The following is an 18,783-nucleotide window of genomic DNA, read 5'->3' as shown; positions in this document are numbered from 1 at the left end:
AAATCCCCATTGTCTGCAGTTCAGGTGCATTTTACACCCTGTTTATGGGAAGAAGTCTGAAAGGCCAGCAAGAAATCCCCGTAAATTGAAAACGAAAGTTGAAATGCAAACACAAATGGTGAAAAAGGCTAGAAATATTATTTTTTGTATGTAACCTTCTATTTTGCCAAGCAAACCGCAGACGATGGAGCTGCTCCTTCTGCCGAATCCCATTTCTTTTCCTATTTTTCCTGCTGGTCACAGCTGACGGTGAGGGCCCAAAGTCAATAATGCCGATAGACGGCAAATAAAAATTCCCTTTTTTATATTCCGGAGGGCACAGAGAGGGGGAGAGAGGAGTAAGAGCACGTTTTTCGATTTCATTGCTTTGTTGTTATTGTTTCGGGCCAGACAAAAGGCGTCTGGGGTTACGAAATGAATGCCAAAAGCAGCCACGCAGCAGAAATTTTGATCCAAGGGCCGCCAGCCATCCTTTTAACTATTAATAAAATACCAATGATGGCTAGGATCCCGTGTTAAAATCCCTTTTCACCATTTGCCAGTTGCCAATTCACTCCTTTTGGCCCCTTTTACTCACCCAAAAGCTTTTTCGCCAATTTCTCGCCTTGCTTTGACTTTGACTTTGGCATTGGCATTGCGGCTTTGTTTTCATTTCAATGCCAGACACCGTATCCCTGTTGGCTATAGTTACACTTCCATTCCGTGTGGCAGTTGAAAAGTTGAAGTCATAGAAGAGAAATAGAACCGGAAACGGAAAACGCTGGACAACTAACAAGCACCGCGAACAATTGTCAAATCTCCTTCCACCGAAAAGTCAAAGTCGTCGGCAGACAGAATGGATTCCCCAGCTCTTTGATTGTTTGATGTCTCGTCTGCATTGTCTTTTTTCGGCCATTCTTTTACAGCGACCAATTGGCAATTATTTTAGACAAATAATTGCTTAAGCCAGAAATTGTTTGGGGAACGTGGATCAACTCCCAAAGCCAGTTAACTTTCTGTCTCTAAGTTTCGGTCAGCTCCCATTTTCCCAGACTTATTTGAGGCAGAAAGGAAATATATATTTCCAATTAGTTTATAGATAGAAGTGATATGTATATATGAGACGAGTCAAAAAGCAACAACACTCAATAAATCAAATATTTTCCTGTGTAATATGAGAAACTCGTTGATGTATTTGGTTACCCCGGTAAGTAAGTGTTTCTTATGACAGAAGCCGCTCAACTTAATTCAAAGTTCAGTTCAATGTGGCAGCTAACTGGTTCGGGTTGGAGGTCTGGTCGCTGGTTCAGAGACCGGGATCCCCTCGGTCATATGAGACACTTGAGAAAGAATCCCCTGCTGCTGGTCTTTCAACATGGGAAACTTAACACTCGGCGTGGGTGGAATGTACTTGCCGGGCAAGCAGGAGGAGGAGGAGGTGGAGCAACTCTAAGTACACAGAGCTCGTATTTTCAGCTTCATTTGTGGGTCATTTGCTGTGATTTCGTTTGGCCAAAGCTGATGCTAAGCGGATTTTAAATGCCCCTCAAGTGGCTGGCTGGTTTGTTGTATATGAGTTATGAATGGCTAATTGCCCCGATGAAAGCTGGGCATTAGGTGGAGAAATGGGTACTAAATGGAAGGAAATGCAATGAGCAATGCTGGAATTACGACTAAGTAGTTTAATCAGATAAGAAGGTCTTTAAATAGCTTTTAATCCTGAATAGTGTGAGTTAGAAATGGGTACTAAACCTCATTCAATTTTTAAAGAATCAATTCTAACTCCTTTAACTGCGGTACCTTTTTGGCTACCATTAAAGCTTCAAAGTTTTTGTCCAGGAATATTCAATCTGTGGGCGGGGAATTCGGGATGCTGACAGTTGATTGAACACTTTTTGAAATGACAAAAACGCCCCACGGGTGACATTTCTCAAAACACTTTACTGCGTCTGCAGCGGGTTCGCTTTTCCACCTTTTCGCCAGCTTCCCCGCCTCCGAGGCGTTTTCCCTCCGGTTGGTTAGGTGTTGCAACCTTGATTTACGAGTCAGCTTGGGGAGGTGGTGGTTGGGATGCGATTGGGACTGGGACTGGGAGTAGGACTGGGACTGGGAGTTGGAGGTTAACATTTGCATAGCGCTGGACCAAAGGAAAGGAGCCAGCGGCCAATCATTAAAACGTCGGCATGATGAGTTCTCCCTGTCTCCAGCTCCCTGCTACGTCTGCTCCGTCAGTTTCCTGAGGCACCTCTCGCGGTTTTAAATTACCATTTTAATGCTGCCCAGTGCCGTTGATTGATGTGGTATGATGCTGATGCGGATACTGTTTTCAGGGGCAGCAGTCAAAATGTAAATGCTTCCTCGCGAAGTAAAGCGTTTTTCCTCCTAACAAGCTTTTGGCATTTTGTCTACCGTTTTCGCTTTAAAGCCATAAAATAGGAAGAAGATTTTTTTAATGCTGACCATAAATGTGAAGCTCCCAAAGACATATATAATATGTATATATATAAATATTCCTACAGAAAGACAGGCTAACCTATTAACAGATACTTTGGGACACTTCATTGGTCCCTGCTGCTGCTGCTGCTGTTGCTGCTATTCAGATGGTTTGAGTTATGAGATTTCCTCACACCCCCTTTTAACTTAGACACCCGCCCACACAAGAGTTCCCTCTCTCCTTGAGAGTTTCTTTCCGCTGATTGAGCACAAGTGCCTTGCTGACTGACAGACTGACACTTTGGGCTTTTAAATGCCTCCGAAACTCACTTATTTTCGGATTGGCTTTTAAGCAGCTCCCGAAAGATGCATTTCCCCACCTTGACTTCGATTTCCCCATCCATGGGTTTGTTAATGAGCTGTTGGCAGGAAAAAATTGTAGTTCTAGATGTGGTCTGGTTATTATTTATTACAATTACTCGCTAAACATGAATCATATTGTTGTAATGTACTAAGAAATACGATACATTAATCCCGCATTAATCAATAATTAGGAATCTTTGAAGGGGTTATTTATAAGCACAAGCAATCTTTTCCATTTCGCTTTCAGTATATACCCAGTATTGAGATTTCTTAAAAGATGACGTATAGAGAAATATTTCATTGATAACAGCAAATTTGTAAAAATTCTACAAATCACCCAGCTAAGAAGGGATGCTGAAATTAGATTGCAGCTCAGACAACTCACGCCCTTAGGCAGCCGACAAACATGCATAAAACTTGTCTCCTCTCATTTTACCCAGAAAAAAAACAGGGAAAAATGTAAGAAAATAATTTTAATGGCGCCAAATATTTGTGAGTAAGCCGGAGGTGGCAAGTTGACACTAAAAGTGAAGTTTGGCCAAATGCATTTCCTGCTGGAACAGGAGACTCACACTTGCTCACACACTCCCCACTTCCGCTTCGACTTCATGTCATGTTTACTGCGTAGGTGTGAAGTGTATTTTTGCCGCTTCTGGCAAAATTACCCCATTACTTCCCCCACATGCTTAAAGAAAATCAGCCCCACTTCACTCCGTGAAGAGGTCTAAGGATGCTGTCTTTTCATATTTCTCTTGGCGTTGACAGGATTGCTCATAAATGCAATTTTATATATCATATCAAACTGCGTTAAAACCAAATGTGGGGCTACTAAAAGTGCTACTAGTTGGGGTTATTGACTTTGACGCGCCGAATGCTGCCGCTTTTAATGTTCGTTCTGGGAAAACCGAGCATTCAAATATTTCGATAGATAAGAGCATTTATAAACACAATGCATATACTGGGTAATCAAATTTTAGTATTTCCGTTTCATATACAGACTAAGTAAAACAGTAAAAAGCAACATAAGAAGAAGAATTCTGAAGAAGCAGAAAGGCATAATCATTTTTAGATTATTTATATAATATATAGAACTACTATACATAACGTATATATACGTGCCCGCTCTGCTAAAAACTGAGTTCGAGAATAATTGTTCGCGCGGACGGTTCAGCTTCGGACTCAAGACTAGCTCTGATCGGAAAAGAATCCAAGATGACGTGGCTCTGTCTCGGGGCAGTTCTGTTTCAATGCATTTTTATAATAAATGCAAACGGGTGAGTTGAAAGAAATCTTATTTTGTTCTTTGCGGTATAAATTAAATATTTTATTTATTTATATTTTCTGTAATTTTTTACTAATTTATAATTTCAATTTTATTTTGCAGTATTTTTTCGGTTGTCGGACCCAGCACTATACATCCCTATTCCTACTATAGTGCTGCTGTTACCGTGTACGAGGCAAATGGACCAAGTCGGATTAGGGTCAGCCTGAATGGACCCTCGTTTAGCAGGTTCGAGGAGGTCTATCTTCAGCCCATGTCCACGAAGAAGCTTTCTTTCGATGTCCCGAAACTGAGAAGCGGTGATTACCAGCTCACGGTTGAGGGTCTTGAGGGGATTGCATATAAGAAATCCTCCAAACTCTTATTCCACGAGGATAAACCCTCCATCTACATCCAGACGGACAAGGCCACCTACAAGCCAGAAGATCTCCTGCAATTCAGAGTCCTCTTCCTAAACAGGTTCACCCGACCTGCCAGGATCGACAATCCCATTCTGATTGAGATTCACGACGGAGATAAGAACCGGATCAAACAGTGGACGCACGTTCAGCCAATCAAAGGAATTTTCTCCGCAGAGCTCCCTCTGTCCGAACGGCCAGTTCTGGGAAACTGGACGATCACAGTTTCCGTTCAGGGGGAAAGCCCGGTCAAGGAGACCAAGATCATCAAGGTGGACAAGTACGTGTTGCCGAAGTTCAAGGTGTGGATCGACACAAAAAAGGATGTGGTAGCCACCAATGGGCAGATAACGGCAACAATTTTGGCTAAGTATACATTCGGCAAGCCGGTCAAGGGCAAGGCTACCGTCTCGATTAATGGCGGTCGGATAGAGAAGACAGTAGATATCGATGGCAAGGTCAGTGTGGAACTCCCTTACAAGGCCGACGACCAATCCCCTCTGAATATAGTGGCCTCCGTCACCGAGGAGCTAACTGATCTCAAGCACAGTGGCTCGGCCTATGTGACCCTTCACCAAAATCCCTACATTCTGGTGGCCGTCAATTGGCCACAGAGCTACAGGGCGGGAGTGTACCTGGACTTTCCCGTTGTAGTGACAAATGTGGACGGATCACCGGTCAACAACTTACAAAAGAGTGTTAACTTCGAGTTCATCTGCGGAGGGATAAGTCAAAAAGAGGAGAGTCCCCTGGCGAACAGTGGAGCCATTGGCAGAATGATGTTCGCCGACAATAATTGCGGAAAATGCCAGGTGAAAGCCACATTCGAAGGAGCAGGCAGCTTAAGTCATACAATATTGAGAGTTGAAAAGACCCTTAGCATCGAGATCAGTAGTAAAAAGTGAGTATTATTGTCATAATGCAATCCTGGTAATCATAATTATTCCATACAGACACAAGCTGGGCCAGAATGTTGACGTAAAGGTAGTATCCAAAGCCAATCTTTCGTACTTCACAATCACGGTTGTAGCCCGCGGAAACATCATCTTAAATGAACACGTTCAAATGTCTCAGGGAGTGCAAACCAAAAGTATGAAGTTCAGGTCCACCTTCGAAATGGTGCCCGAGGCCACTATTTTTGTATACCACGCTGCGAATGACATAATGTTTTTCGACCAGCAAACTATCGAATTCGAGAAGGACTTCGGCAACTCGGTAAGCCCAAACTAAAATTCGGTCCGAGTTTGTTTATAAAGGTTTTGATTTCATTTCAGATCCAAATCACTCTTCCGGAAGAAGCGGAGCCCGGAGACGTGGTTAACCTATCGGTAAGGACCGATCCTAATTCCTTCGTAGGTCTCTTGGCAGTCGACCAGAAGGTTCTGCTCCTCAGGTCGGGCAATGACCTCAACAGGGATGACATATTCAACGATCTGAGCAAGCACTTATCAAACGATCTGGTGACCCTAACTAATGCCAATATAAGTTACGGAAGAATCTGGGGTGAGTTGAAGTAGATTGCATGCAAGTTAATCAATCTTACTAAAATATTTTACTTCCAGATACCAATAGTGACGACGTCAATAGTTGTGGTCTTGCCTATCGTTCTCGCAGTAAAGACGAAACTATGAAATTGGGTAAGATAATTCTCGCTTCTTTTGAAAGATCCATAATATTATTTTCTAATTATTATGCCCAGGTAAAAAATTGGATAGCTTTAAGTCTTTTACCTCAGATGACCATTCGCACTCTGCTCAGCAAATTCGACAGGAGTTCCCAGAAACCTGGCTTTTTACGAACATCACCGAGTAAGTTCTTCGTGGTTTTTAAAGAGTTAAACCAAAGTTTTATTTCAATGATATTTCCTGTAGCGTCAGCCATGGAAGCGTTATGTTGAGAAGGAAGATTCCCGATACGATTACCTCTTGGGTAATCACTGGGTTTTCCCTTAACCCAACTTCCGGCTTTGCCATGACCAAGTACCCGTCAGGAATAACTGTCTTCCGGCCGTTCTTCATTTCCACCAATCTGCCGTACTCGGTGAAACGAGATGAAATCATAGCCATACCTGTGACGGTGTTCAACTACATGAAGCATCCTGTCCAGGCTCTGGTATCAATGGATAACTCGGACCAGGAGTACGACTTTTCCGAGGTCATCAATGACAAGGAGGCGAACGATTTGCAGCACCTCCAAGTCCGCTCAAAGAGAGTTTGGATACCCGCCGAAAACGGAAGGACTCTTTCATTCATGATTCGTCCGAAGAAACTTGGACTGATCACCCTGAAAATCACCGCCAACTGTCGGTTTGCCCAGGACACCATTCACGAAAGGCTAAGAGTGGAGGCCGAGGGTGTGACCAAGTACATAAACAAAGCGATTCTGTTGAAAGTGAATAATAGGAATCGTCGATCTGTGAATATGGGTGAACCGGAAAGGGAGATTTTTGTTAATCATCCATCAGGGACTGTGCCGGGCTCTGATCAGACTGTGATCTCAATGGGTGAGGGAATCCATGCACCCATGCTGAGTAACCTGGGCGATTTGATTAAATTGCCCTCCGGCTGCGGCGAGCAGACTATGATCAACTTCGTGCCCGACGTCATGGTGCTTCTTTACCTGAAAGCGACCGGCCAAAGCTTCCCCGATATCGAGAACCGGGCCAAGGAATATTTGGCAGCAGGTTACCAGAACGAGCTGAATTACAAACACCCGGACGGCGCTTTTAGTATGTTTAGGCCTAGTAGTACTTATAGTATGAAAAGTACATGGCTTACCGCCTATGTGATCCGCTACTTCCACATGGCTAAGCCATTCACTTATATTGATGATCAGGTACTGAGTGATGGACTGAATTACCTCGCATCTAAACAGCAACCAAACGGGGATTTCAAAGTGAATGGCGTATATCAAAGTCACCTTGGAGATCCTTTGGCTTTCACCTCCTACGTACTGATTACCTTCTTGGAGAACACGGTAAGTCTATACCAAGTGGCGATAATTGGTACATCTGTTGACTCGAAGTTTTTCGATTTCATTTTAGGAATATTCGCCACAGTATCAGAATGTTATTAATAGGGGAATTCGATATGTGGCCAACCAGGTGGATAGCTCAAATAGTATCTATTCTCTGGCCATCTCCGCTCTTGCACTGGCCATGGCCAAAGACCCCAAGGCCACAGAAGTTTTGAAACGACTGGATGCCGCAGCCAGGCATAAGGACGACCTCAAGTGGTGGTCCAATGTACCTGACTCGGTCAGTTACGCGGACGTCGAGACAACCTCTTATGTCCTGCTTGCCATGCTGGAGAACGGATTATTGGAGAATCCCTTGAAAATTGTCCAGTGGTTGGATAGCCAACGTAACAGTAACGGGGGCTTTGGCTCCACTCAGGATACTATCCTCGGTCTACAAGCCCTTACCAAGTTCGCAGAGAATACCCCAGTAGAGAGCGGGCAGGTAGATGTTGCGTTTGGGACAGAGAAGAATGGGCAGAGAGAGCACATTAGCCTAAACCCCAACAATGACGGCCTTATGAAGACATATGAGCTTCCGAAAAACGCAAAGAAAGTTTATGTCTCGGCCAAAGGCACGGGCTTCGTACACGCCCAGCTTACGTTCCGCCACAACGTCGTAACCCAGGAGGAAAAGCCTAGCTTTAAAGTGATCGCTACGGTAAAGGACTCCCCCGCAAACCGTCTGGATCTGGAAGTGTGCGCCGAATACACTCCCGTCAAGGCAGCCGACCAAGGAAAGCCCTCCAATATGGCACTCATGGAGATCCAATTGCCCTCCGGCTTTGTTCCCGATGAAGAAGATCTTGACAAGATTCGATCGTTTAATGGAGTAAACCTCGTGGAGACCAAGAACGAAAACACTCTGATTATTGTCTACTTTTCGAGCCTGACCCCCAATGATCCCAAGTGCTTGACCGTGACTGCCACCCGTGCCCATGCCGTGGCCATGCTAAAGCCATCCTTCGTCAGGGTCTATGACTACTATTCGAAGGGCGTCGACGCCACTCAGTTCTACCAGGCGAACTCCTCCCTCTGCGATATCTGTCAAGACGACGACTGCCAAGACAATTGTTGAGCAGAAATCAAACTTTTGAAACAAAACGAAAACAAATCACTGAACGAGGCTTTTGTTCAATAATTTGTTTCGAATTTTAAGGTAATATTTCTTGTGTAGTTCTATCTCACAAATCTATCTTTCTCAGTATGTAATCTGATCTTTCTAATGTAAAATGTAATCTAATCAAATAATAATAAGAAAATCTATCAATTTTGGATAAAAAGACTTTCATTTTGATAAAGAATATTCTCAGAAAATGCGATAAAATAAGATCCTTACTTTTATGATCATAAGTTATCAGAAGATTTAAAAGTAGAAACTAGTTTTCCTATGCAGATTTCTTACGATTTTTAAAGTTCCTTAAGATTCGATGCAAAGCTTTAACCTTTCGCCAGCTCCGAATGCTAATGACCCACATAAGTCATTAGCTTGGCCCCGATAAACGTTAAATAAACGTCGGAAAAAAGTTACGGGAATTTCCGCATCAAAGCGAGAAGAAAATTCCGAGGAGCGAAAAAAAGAAGGGAATGGAAGGGCAGGAGGATGGAATGGTTAGCAGCATCGTAAACTTTTCACAGGACATCATCATCATCATCATCATCGTCGGCGGCAGACACATACCTCCACCCACTCCCTAGATTCTAGCGGGTGGAAAGCCTGTCAGTTGCTCATCAAATTTCGTGCCGCCTGCAGGAAATTAAATAATTTTGTGTAATGAAAAAAGAGCAAGGAGAAAAAAACCGAGCGGCGGCATTAATGTTAATGCATTTTTTTCCTCACCACACAGAGCCAAAAACAAAAGCAAACACTTAAAATGATTGTTGTGGGCGGTGGTGTGTGTGTGCCACGCCCCCATCTGCAATACGCACATAAAACAAAAAAATGATAGCATAAATTCGGAGTTTGTTGGCTGAATTTCATTGCAAATGTGCGCACATTTTCCAATTGAAATGCCAAACACGAAAAGCGAAAATTTTCCATCTACACATTTGCCGTTGTTACCGTTGTTGTTACCTGATGGGCGATGTATGTAAGTCTGTGTGTGTATGTGTACACACAAAGGTGGCAACTGCAGAAGCTGAATTTTCTGCCTCTGTCGCGAATTTGATTTATGCGCCACCATTTTCCACTTGCTGGATATTATTGTTATTGCCAATAGGCAGAGACACCCAAATAAACAATGGGAACCTCCTTAAACAGTCGGGATTTGTTGGCACTAAGCACCGGATTATGTTAGTATAAACTATGGGCTTTAGTTAGCTTTAAGTGCGAGAAAAATATGAATCTTATCTGTGTATATACTAAATATCTCTTTGAAAAGTCAGTCAAGATCCTTTTCCCCACATTTGCTAAGCAAGTAAGTTTGTTCTTAATTTTCCAGCCACTGCAACCTTTTCCATTAGAAATTCGCAGCTCGAATTAAATTTGACAGCCGACGCACCCAAACCATTTAACGCTTTTCCAGCATGCCGCTCCCAGACTTCTTCCCCCTTATTTTTCCAGGGGGGAAAACCAACAAGCGCTGACCATTCGAAGGGCAAAAACACGCAAAGAAGGAAACGGACACACACCTAAATTATGGCCCCAAATGATTTGAAAACAGCAGCTGTAATTTGTTTGCCAACACACAGACACGCACTCAAACCCGCACGCAAAATCCACAACCCCCAGAAAATGCCCTCACTTTGGAAAATCCTCCAGCCCCAGACCCACACACAGAATTTCTCTCTGTGACTCCACTGAAAAAAGGCGCAACATATGCGAACATTTTTCCATGCACTCCGAGACCTTGGGGACTGCATTATGACGGTGGGCGATGGTTTTTGGGGGTGGTGCGGCGACAATTAGACAAAAGCTGGCACACACGCAGACATAGCTTCAATTTCATGACATTGTCAGGCTTCAGAGCGGGACAAAGAGCTGGAGCGGGTGCGACTGCTTTTTATTATTATTTTGAAATTAAAATTCCCCACTCGAACGAAATGTCCTCTGGTGGGAGCACTGCACATGTGCATTTGGAGCTCTGAAAACTCATCCTTCGTTTTGAAGGACATTCCTCGCCTCCTTTATGACGGAGTCCAGAAGGTGGGGCCAAAAAGTTGCACGTACACCCCATTTTTTAATTGATTAAATATGAAACAAGCAAAACAAAGAACGACAAGGATGCAGATTTCCCTTGGAGTGGGAAAACAACAAGGGAAATGAGAAGCTGGTGATATGAATATTAAAGATAAAGGCGCAAAATTGAAGAATAATAAAAGTTGATATACAGAAAACCTTCACAGAAAACCTTTACTTTAAGCTTTTTAACAGAATGCAAAATAAACAAAAAGATTCTTCATCCCTTTTTTAGTAAAATTGACAAGAACATAAACATGAATATACAAAAATATGTAGCCGAACCAGATTCATGTTGAAAAATGCCACAGATTTCGGTTACAGTGGAAAAATGTTTACGTAAAATATCAAAGTTTATTCAGCTGGAGTTGTAGAAGTGATTGAAGCGGGAACTAACTCCACTGACTAACTGACTCACATCGCTCACTCAATCACCAACCCTTTAACCCCTCTCACTCCATTGAAATCTCCTCCCCAACCTCAACTTCCGGGTGGAGTGACAAATTTGCACTTAGCTTCGGCTTTGGCTCTGCACTTGTTGAGAATCGTGAGCTGCATTTATCTGCTATTGAGTTTCAACCAAAAAAGAGGGCCATAAAAATATATATATATGTATATGCGAATTTATAGCCAAGATTGGCTTTCGTTCGTTTTTCTCTTCACTTGATTTGTGGGTTTAAAAAGTTTGCGTCTCGCTAGTTTACACGAAAGTGAATCGCATTAGTTAGGGTTGAGTGATTTGGAAATTGTGGTAACGCCAAATGGTGCTAATTTCCCTTGCAACTTTACTTTCGTGGGTGGGCCTGTGTCTGCGGCTTAAAGTTTTCGCCCGACTTTGCTCACTTTAATTGAACTTAATTAAGTTTCCCTTGTAAGCTGCAGCCAGGAACTGGAAAACTTCAGTTAAAAGTAAGGAAATCAAATACATTTCCATGAAGGGTTTATTCTTGGAAATAAACGATTATTATTTTATATACTTTTTCTATTAAAGTAAATTAATTACATAATTAGGGCTTACAAAAGGTTGATTTCCAGTTTGACTTGACTTGCATAACCACTTCTCCCTGTTAAGTGTCCCACATTCAAAATCAATAACTCTATTGTTGACTTCCTGCGATTAGTTTTCAACCTTTCAACAAGCGTCTGTAGGACAGCAATTTCATCTACTCTGAAATGTACATAATTCGCTGACAAAATAGCTAAATTGAAGCCCGCAAGTCCTGTAAACTTTGTTAAAAAGAAAAATAACCAGGAGAAGGAAAAACTTAGAAGAAACTATCCAAATACCCTTTAAAGAAAATCCAAAAACTCTAACTAAATCGAGGCATTTTCTAGATCTAGAGGGTATGGGGAAAATCTGTCATGTTTGACTGCGGAAAGCCTCAACGAATTGACTGCCACAGTTCACATCATGAAATATTTAAGGCATCCAACTCCTTGAAACAGGAACTGGGAGCCATCGCCCAATCGTGTGTAAAGTGACAACTTTATTCCCGGGCTTTTGGACCAAGGAAAAAAAGCCAACGAAAATGTCAGCCAAGTCCGAAACTATTTTCGTGTTGTCCATTCGAATATTTAAAGCGTTTGCGGCTTTCACCAGCCCAAATAAAGAAAAAACAACAAGGGCCCCTGACCATAGATATTCCGGGTTTATTGGTTAGTTGTGCTGGTTTTATTGCCAACAGTGTGTCCTGTTTATTCAAACAAGCCTAAAGTTTGGGACTGGCTGGATGCCTGGATGCGGTTGCCATTAAATCCTCAAAAATACCTCAATATATATATATATATATATATATGGAAAACAAGGACCTACCTCCGGTCCGGTCCTGCTGTCAATGCGCCTCATAAATTGTGTATAACATTCTGACCAGTTAATGGATTTAAATTTTCATGTGTGTTTTGCTGAGGCGGCAAACTAACACACAAATTGTGTCCATCAGAGGTTTTTGCGGCCAGGCCATCGCATTTTTGGCCCCAAACGAATTTCATTCAGTTAGTGTGTGTCTTTTGGGTTTTTTAACCAAAATTTCACTGAATTTCTTCTTGGCCTAGTTTTCGATGAAGGGGAGAATTCCTTTTGTCTCGACACAAATCTAATAGAAATTTACAAGTGAAAACCGCAGGAAAGGCATTTTGCTACCAAATTGTTTTCATTTTACAGCCCCAAGAAGATGTGGCTTTAAAGAATTCACTTTAAAGTGGTTACAGTGAGAACAATAAGCATTGGCTGGCATTTGACATTTTTATTTTCCTGGAGGGACTAGCTAAGTGCAGTCAGAATTAGCAACCCAAATGGTGGTGACTCGAAAAGGTCATCTCTTGATCTAAATGCCAGCAATCAAAAACTAATCAATATGACTGAATAAACTTACTAGATCTGTCCGATACACTCGCTCGGCTGGCGATTTGAATAAATTCAGCCGCAAATAAATCGAGATGCAAGGTAAACCGAAGGCCCCCTCAAATTCAAAAGCCCATAGTTCAAAACATTTTGTGGGTAAATGCAAATTTATGGCCAGAAGTTGAGGATGGCGATGGTGGTGGTGGTGGTGGTGCAAAAATACAAAAATACAAAAATCCAAAGAAAAAGAAGTATTTGCGTATTCGAATCGGAGTCCGAATCGAACTCTCTCTCTGTGCTGCATGTAGTAAAATATGCTAAAAGTAAATCCAAGTTGAATTAATGGACAGCAATCTTTGGATAAATCTTATGCATTTTCAAATGCACACAAGGGGCATTTGCATAACCGCAGAGCAAGCCAGTAAACCAGAAGGAACTCGACTCCGGCCACAATTTATGCAAATTCAATTGCAACAACTTTAGCAGTCGCCACTTTTTCAGGTCCCCTCTTCCCCCTCCTTTTATCATTCTTTTTTTTCCTACTTCTTGGCCATATATATATATATATAGGAGTATGTGTGATGGTCAGGCCAATCGATGGGCTGTAATCCTGATCCCCAAAGATAGCTTTGTCCGCAATGATAGCAGGAATTTGTGGCAGGTTTTTGTTTGATTTTCACCCATTAAATTTAATGAATGAATACACACATTTCTTGTGTGATTTTTCCTTAACAAGAAAAAGAAAAAGAATAAAGCCCGACAGCTTACACTGATTACAGTTCAATGCCAGTTACCCAAGAGTTTAATCCACTTCCAACTCACGACTTGAGTTTCATTGAATTCTCAACTCGCTGCAGACATCACAAATCAACACCTACACAAGCTGAATGGAAATCTCTGGAGGAGTGGCGGACTGTGGAGCGGTGGCATTATGTCTCCATATGCGAAGTCTGGGGATAATAATCACAACTAATGCGACAACTGCCTCAGTTACTTAACTTTGATGTTGCTGTTGCTTTTCCCTGTGCGTGTACTATATATATATATATAATGCCACTACTGAGGATAGGATTTTCCAAGGAATGTAGAACAAACTGAATTCGCCTTAGGCTAATGAATGAAAGTAACTTTTCCGGACAAAAATTTGCCAATGCAGAGGAGGGAATAGGGAAATGTTAAGCAAATAAGTAGAAAAGCTGGGAAGTTTCGGGAGTGTGTTAGCAAATCTTAAAGGGCTTTAATGTATCTTTCATTAAATAGTAGATTCTGCAAAATTCTTAAATAAATCTCAAAATAATTTAAGAGAGTTTACTCTGATAATCATAAAACAGACCCATAACCTGTTCTATATACTTTTCCCTACAAATTATTTAAGAAAACAAGAGAACTTAAAGATGCTCCGAAAACTTAAGCATGTTCGCTCCTTTCGCTTTTCACTTGCCAAACTTCCCCTCGAACGCATCTGCTTCACTTTCGTTGACATTTTGAAGGCGCCTCATCGACGTCAACTCCATTGACGCTCCTCCAGCTGCTGCGGCTCTTACCCAGTGCCTCTGCCCGGGCTCGTTCTGGGCCAAATAGTTGGCAAAGAACCCAGCAGACAACGTCTTCCTGCCTGGCAATCTTACACATGATTGGCTCCTTGTGGGAGTGGAAAAAGCGAAGGGAACTTGAACTTCTTCCGCAACATGATTATTTCTTGTTTATTGTTATTTTACGCTACTTTGAGACTCCCAGCCAATCCGCTTCGAAAAGTGCAGACAAGCTCAGAGGAAATAGTTTTTAAACCTATTTTCCCTCAACTCCACTTCTTAAACGTCATCAGTTGATGTTTTGCCTTATCGGCAAGGCAACTCCTTGGGTGGTGGCTTGGCTTTAAAGTTGCTTTCTGTGTTGGTGCTTTTTCGGCTACTGTTTTTACCTTATCTCTCGAGAGTCACAGACACGTTTAATTTTCCCTCCGACATCATAAATCGATTAACCGACGTTGCTCTGGATCATTAACAGCGAGCTGGCTAAAGTTTCAGACATCGGAACGCGACCCATTAGACCCTTTTCAATGTCAGGGCAGCCAAAGGCGCTAATTTGGCTACAACAGCTCTCAGCCAGTTAGACAAAGGGTAGGGCAACAGAAAACGAAATCGTTTTTCCACTGAGAAGAAAAGTTTTCTTACTTATAGAGATTTTAAGTAAAGAAACTTGGACTCAAGACGAAATATTTCTGAAGTAAACGAGATGGTAAGCTTACAGGTTTTTGTTAGTGTGGTTAAGATTATAAGAATCTTATTTAAAATTGATACCAAAGAAGTAAAGAATGTTTAAAAACAAACAAATACCATTTACCATTTTACATTAAAAACAAAAAATAAACTGCATTTCTTCAAGTGTATCCACTGCAATGGACAGCAGCCGGAGTAACAAACATTTTGACGCAGATGAAGGCAACGGATGCCCCCAACTCCGTAAACATTTCACTAAAAGACATAGTCAGATAGCCAAAAGAGCAGAGCAGCAGCTGTCATATCTGACATTCGGGGCTAATGCATTTGAATATCCACTCAGCCAAGTCAGTTGCTCCATTCAGCCTCAAGTGATCTGAGTAATAAATGGTTAAAGTTTTGGTTTTTGGCACAAAAGGCGTTGCTTTGTGGCTGATTTGGTTTCCAGTTTTCCAGTTTTCCGCCGCCGTTGATTTTGGGTTGGAAAAAGTCTCGCCTCGGGCGGTTAGTTCAATTTTCCCCGAGTTGTCTTGGCCAATGGTGGTGGAAAGCATTAATCTGTACATCATTAAGACCACTTCGGAAAAGGAGTTTGACTCGAGACATTTGATAGAGGCGTGTGAAGATACGTTTTCGTGTGGGTTTCCCTGACTTTTGGTTAATCACTGACTAATGGAATTTTTGTCAGAAGAGATAGGTGAGCGACAGGATGAGAGTGAGATATAGTAAATAGATTTAAAATTACACTCCAACATATCATAAATGTTCAATATATAAGCCTGGTATTCCTCTGGTAAACACATCTAATATACATATACATCCCCATTTGACACTCCACTTCGGTTTCATTCCAAGCGTCTGCATCCACTTATCTGATTTATGGCCAAGTCGAATCCAAATTGGATTGCTCACATCATAACATGTCACAACACTCAAAGGCCCCTGCCACACCCACGCACGCACGGAGTGAGTGAGTGGAAAATGCCAACTCGTAACATAATTCATGCAAATTACATTAAAACCCATTCAAAGCTCACCTGGCTATCAGGGCATTCGTAATGCAGATAATTTTCGGAAAAACATACCTGAAACGAGAGAAAGATAACAAGAAAATGAGTTATGGGCTTCGAAATCATATTAGTTGTGGTGCAGGAAACTAAGGCTAATTAACATAATTTAAATACCATTAGTTCATATTGATTTTATGCTGGGATGCTGGGTTGTTAAAGGGAGAGGCACAAGGGGCGTATGGGTAATGCAGCTGAGCTTCAAAAGCAGCGCAGCGTGAAATTTTCAACAGGCAAAAATAAAATGAAATTGGAACTCATAGATCCCCAAATACATGTGGGTGGACGGACCCCCGACTGCGAATTATTTGGACACAGACGATACGATAAACTTCACACGCCGCATGTTACAATCTCATTTGCATCACAAAAGTTGGCCAAAACATGGAAGGGAAGGCCAGCAGCACTCCCTCGAAAAAGGGCGTGTTAATTATCCACTAACGTTGACTGCTTCAAAGACCAATCTTTGACACATTACATACTTCATAATGTATATATCATTTTGTGCCCTCCCCGCTTGGCCTAAAAAATGAATGATGTGAGCTGCAAACTGTGCCTAATTGATTTATTCTCTCTGGGTTAATGGTACCCTCAAGTTGCATAAGGTTTTCGTGGGTTGTGAAACCGAAAGTAAATCGTAGGTCGGAGTAAGAGTTTTGTGTTTGTTTTCTATCTTTAAGATTTTAATTCTGAAATTAAGCTCAAAGGCAGTAGAAAATCCTTAAGCTTCTTAACTTTTTACGCCAATATAAACGGCAAGTTAAAATCCAAGTTAAAGTTTTCAAATGCTATGCCCCTTACAAAATCCATTCAGGCCATTCCAATAATGACTTTATCCGGCATCTTACACCTCTCACACCCTCCGACAAAAGCAGACTTGGGGTCAAGTTTATGAGTTGCTTTTAAATTTTACAACTTAAATAGAAGCATTTAGCCCTCGCAGTGACCAGCGTGTGTCCATTGGCATCTTCGGATTCCTTGGTTTCTTCGGTTCCAGAGCACCGAGCAGATAATGACCCTCCACTGCCATGGCGGTGATATAATCAGAGACACACGCCGGGAAACACTGACTGAAACAACAGCGACGAATGCCTCGGAGCGAGTTAACTTTTTCTCATTACACGTTGATGGGTTTCGCTTGATGGCGATGGAGATGGAGATGGCCAGGAACTCGACTCGACTCCTTCCCCATTTTCAGTCGTAATCTACGCTTATTTTCATTGCCAATTTTAGTTGCGCCCCGAGCTAAGCTCGCACATTTCCGTTTACTTTTGTCTTCGACCCTCATTTCCCTGGTCCCTGGTCCCTGGTCCCTGGTCCCTGGACCATTCTCCTCTGTATTTTTCCCACTGATGACACCAAATTCACACTTACTAAATGTATCCTCGGGATATGTTTCCCTGCTTATCCCCCATCCCCTTTCAAGTGGTAGCTCTCTGATTACAAGGCCTCACCTTGCCACGCATCTTGTTAATCGCAATCTTGGAAAACTTTCCTGAACCAGAACCGCAGGAGGAATTCAGTCAGCCAAGTCACATCCCACACATCCCTGTTGCAACTATCTTAATCTCTGGTTGGTCGCTTTTTGATGTTCTCCTTACTCTCAGCTTATTAGCAATTTTCCAAGCAATTAATTTTTATTTAAAGCAAATTATAAAAAGTTCCAGAGGAAGCCCGAGGAACTTTAGGTTTACGATAAGTGAACTGGAAGTTAGTCGAGTCTGGCTAAGTACAGAGATATTTTGTAATAAATGAAAACTTTTTAATAGAGTGCGTCCTTAAGTTATTTTATTGAAAAGAATGAATTAAAAACTCGATTAACTTGATTAATAAACTAAAAAGTATCTTTAAATGCTTATATTTAAGGCAATTTCAACCCTATTGGCCATTCTCCATCAGATAACCATTTTATGTGGCATGCACTTCCATGGGTTCGACATCTTTCCGTTTGCATCCTTCATCATTTACCGATTACCGAATCGATAGCTATATAAATTCCCCCTAAATAACCATTAAAGCCAAACCAACTCATCGAAGTCATTGCCATGAACAGCTTTTCCACAAATGAGGGTTACCCCGCCCCGAACGCAATTTCCGCAAAGGCTTCTCCCCGATTTCCCCTATTATTTCCCGCAAAAGCACTCCACAGGCCACATCGTTCACTCGGCTTGACCTCATGCATTGCATTCTGCAATTTTCGCTATGCCAAATGTGGCACTTTAAGTGGACAACAAGCAAACTACGAATTGCGGCGGCAACGGGCGATGTTGCAGCTAGCTACACGAGCAACATCAACAGCAGCAACGGCAACGGCAACGGCAACACCAACTTGCAACTGAAACAATTGCAATTGGCAAGAGGTTCAACGCACAGCTGCATTGCGACCGAAAACCGAAAAACTGAAAACTGAAAACCAAAAACGAAACAAAAGAAACACATTAGAAAGAGCCCGGGAGCAAAGAGCCACAAACCGTCAGCGGGTTCATGGCCAATGGCAAATATACAAAA

The 18,783-nt window shown here is 42.1% G+C and overlaps 2 protein-coding genes across 2 annotated transcripts in view; one reads left to right on the top strand and one right to left on the bottom strand.

The window, feature by feature from the left end:
- Positions 1 to 18,783, bottom strand: part of LOC108112703 (leucine-rich repeats and immunoglobulin-like domains protein 1) — an 88,915-nt gene that overhangs the window by 31,785 nt on the left and 38,347 nt on the right. The window lies entirely within an intron of this gene.
- LOC108112702 (C3 and PZP-like alpha-2-macroglobulin domain-containing protein 8) lies at positions 3,933 to 8,736 on the top strand. Its single transcript, XM_017222923.2, has 8 exons — positions 3,933 to 4,049; positions 4,160 to 5,356; positions 5,409 to 5,670; positions 5,730 to 5,958; positions 6,018 to 6,092; positions 6,155 to 6,263; positions 6,327 to 7,431; positions 7,499 to 8,736. The coding sequence occupies exons 1-8, from the start codon at positions 3,988 to 3,990 to the stop codon at positions 8,546 to 8,548; spliced, it is 4,089 nt and encodes a 1,362-aa protein (XP_017078412.2). The 5' UTR covers positions 3,933 to 3,987; the 3' UTR covers positions 8,549 to 8,736.

Source organism: Drosophila eugracilis, unplaced genomic scaffold, assembly GCF_018153835.1.
Source record: "Drosophila eugracilis isolate 14026-0451.02 unplaced genomic scaffold, ASM1815383v1 contig_90, whole genome shotgun sequence".
In the NCBI taxonomy this organism is placed as follows: domain Eukaryota; kingdom Metazoa; phylum Arthropoda; class Insecta; order Diptera; family Drosophilidae; genus Drosophila; species Drosophila eugracilis.
The sequence above is the reverse complement of the archived record's forward strand: the minus strand, read 5'-3'. Positions and strand labels throughout refer to the sequence as shown.